We start from the raw sequence: 1,876 nt of genomic DNA, 5'->3' as shown, positions 1-1,876 counted from the left end.
CACTTAACACAAGTGGATTAAGAATTCCCACAACAATGTTGGTCCATTATTTTGTTTTCTTGCTTCTCAAATCAATTATGATTTACAAACACATGTTTTGTAATGATAGGCAAATTGAAATGTGTTGTTTTCGTTCCAAAATAACGATTTCACCTGTTTTATAGAAAAGGAGCATTTTTGTCCAGTGATACAAAATTAAAAAAAAGAAAGAAACATTTTCTTGTGGGGTGTTTTGTTGAATAAAAATATAAAATAGACTTGATGTAGATGTGTCAGTCACCATTTCATATTGTTGTTTTAATTGCTAAAAGTTCTCCTGGAATCAAAACAAATCTTCAATAATGACACATGCCATAAAAAGTGGCAGTAGATTTAGAAGCAAAAATAAATATATATTTATGTGTGTGATTATTTTTTCTTTACTGTTGCATAACTTTTATGAGCAATTATTTTCTATTCTATCTTTGCACACATCTAAAATTTGATTTGACTTAAATATTAATTTTAAACAAATTGCAATGTGTTCATGAAAACGGTTTCTGCAGTAGCTTATTGAATAAAGCAGCTCCATAAGCCCCTGATTGTGCTGCAGCTGCCACAAAAAGGGGATTTAAAACAAATCCAGCCGTACCCTCAGTTTGCGTCCAAACACGATAACTTTCCCTCGGGCTTGTTCTTTCCGGAAGCGCCATTCAACCAAGTTCTGCCCAACCTCTCCTGGCAAACTCATGTTGCGCCTGGCGACGGTCGGGTTGGCAGCGCCCGTTAGGATGTGAGGCTCCGTTTGGTAGTGGGTGTCCATCCCGTTGGCGTAGGTAATCCTCAGAGAGTTGTCATAGCCTACCTGATAGCTGCTTCTACACTGGTCTGTTGACGACAGACACACAGAGACAACCGTAAGAGACACAATACTTTCAAACAGTATTCATAGATTATACCTGGCAGGTCCTCGGGGTCTTTTTTTTTTTTTTTTGGCTTTACAAAAGTCCCTCGCTACTTCACGGTTCGTTTATCATGGACTTGCTCTATCACACTTTTTCAAAATAAGAGTGGACATGACACATAACTGTCAATCCTGATTGATGGATGAGTCGCACGATCGGCATGGAATTTTTATTTAAAATATTATTATTTTAAATTATTTAACACCTGCTGCACATTTGTGCAGCCCAGAGATGCAGAAAAAGCTTCCTGCTGCAGCTGATCAGCTGTTCTCCGTGCAGAGTGGAGAAGTGGGCGTGGCCAAGAGCGCTTGCAGGTTGCAAAGAGCAGAGGAAGCAGGGAGCTGAAATCATGACATTCTGTGCTCTTTTAGAGCGTTTAGAAACATTGTTTAGAATATTGCAAGAGTGTGGGAAGGGTTTAAAACACCTTCATATAAATTGTTTAAAACACCTTCATATAAATTATTTATTAACATTTATTTAACCAGGAAAATCCCATTGAGATCACAGATCTGTTTTGTAAGGGAGGCCTGAACCTGACGGCAGCCTAACATGCATGTTTTTGGTCTGTGGGAGGAAACTGGAGTACCCGGAGAAAACCCACGCAGCACGGAGAGAACATGCAAACTCCACCCAGAACGACCCCAGGTCCAACCGGGGATTGAACTCAGGACCTTTTTGTTGTGAGGCAACAGTGCTAACCACTGCTCCATCTACACACATATACACATATATATATATATATATATATATATATGTGTATATACTATATATATATATATTTATATATATACATATACATTATATATATATATATAATGTGTATATATATATATATATATATATACACTATATATATATATATTTATATATATACATATACATTATATATATATATATAATGTGTATATATATATATATATATATATACA

General features: G+C 36.1%; 1 protein-coding gene across 1 annotated transcript; it reads right to left on the bottom strand.

Annotated features, from left to right (window-relative positions):
* Positions 1-629: 629 nt before the first annotated feature.
* On the bottom strand, positions 630-894 carry LOC119429877 (teneurin-3; the record flags this gene model as incomplete). Its single annotated transcript, XM_037697400.1, is given in 1 exon segment — positions 630-894. A coding segment is annotated over 1 exon segment (173 nt), but the record flags the coding sequence as incomplete, so codon positions are not given.
* Positions 895-1,876: the final 982 nt, after the last annotated feature.

Source organism: Nematolebias whitei, unplaced genomic scaffold (assembly GCF_014905685.2).
Source record: "Nematolebias whitei isolate Nwh7 unplaced genomic scaffold, NemWhi1 Nwh_scaf_9732, whole genome shotgun sequence".
Taxonomy (NCBI): Eukaryota; Metazoa; Chordata; class Actinopteri; order Cyprinodontiformes; family Rivulidae; genus Nematolebias; species Nematolebias whitei.
This window is presented reverse-complemented; position numbering and strand designations above follow the sequence as displayed.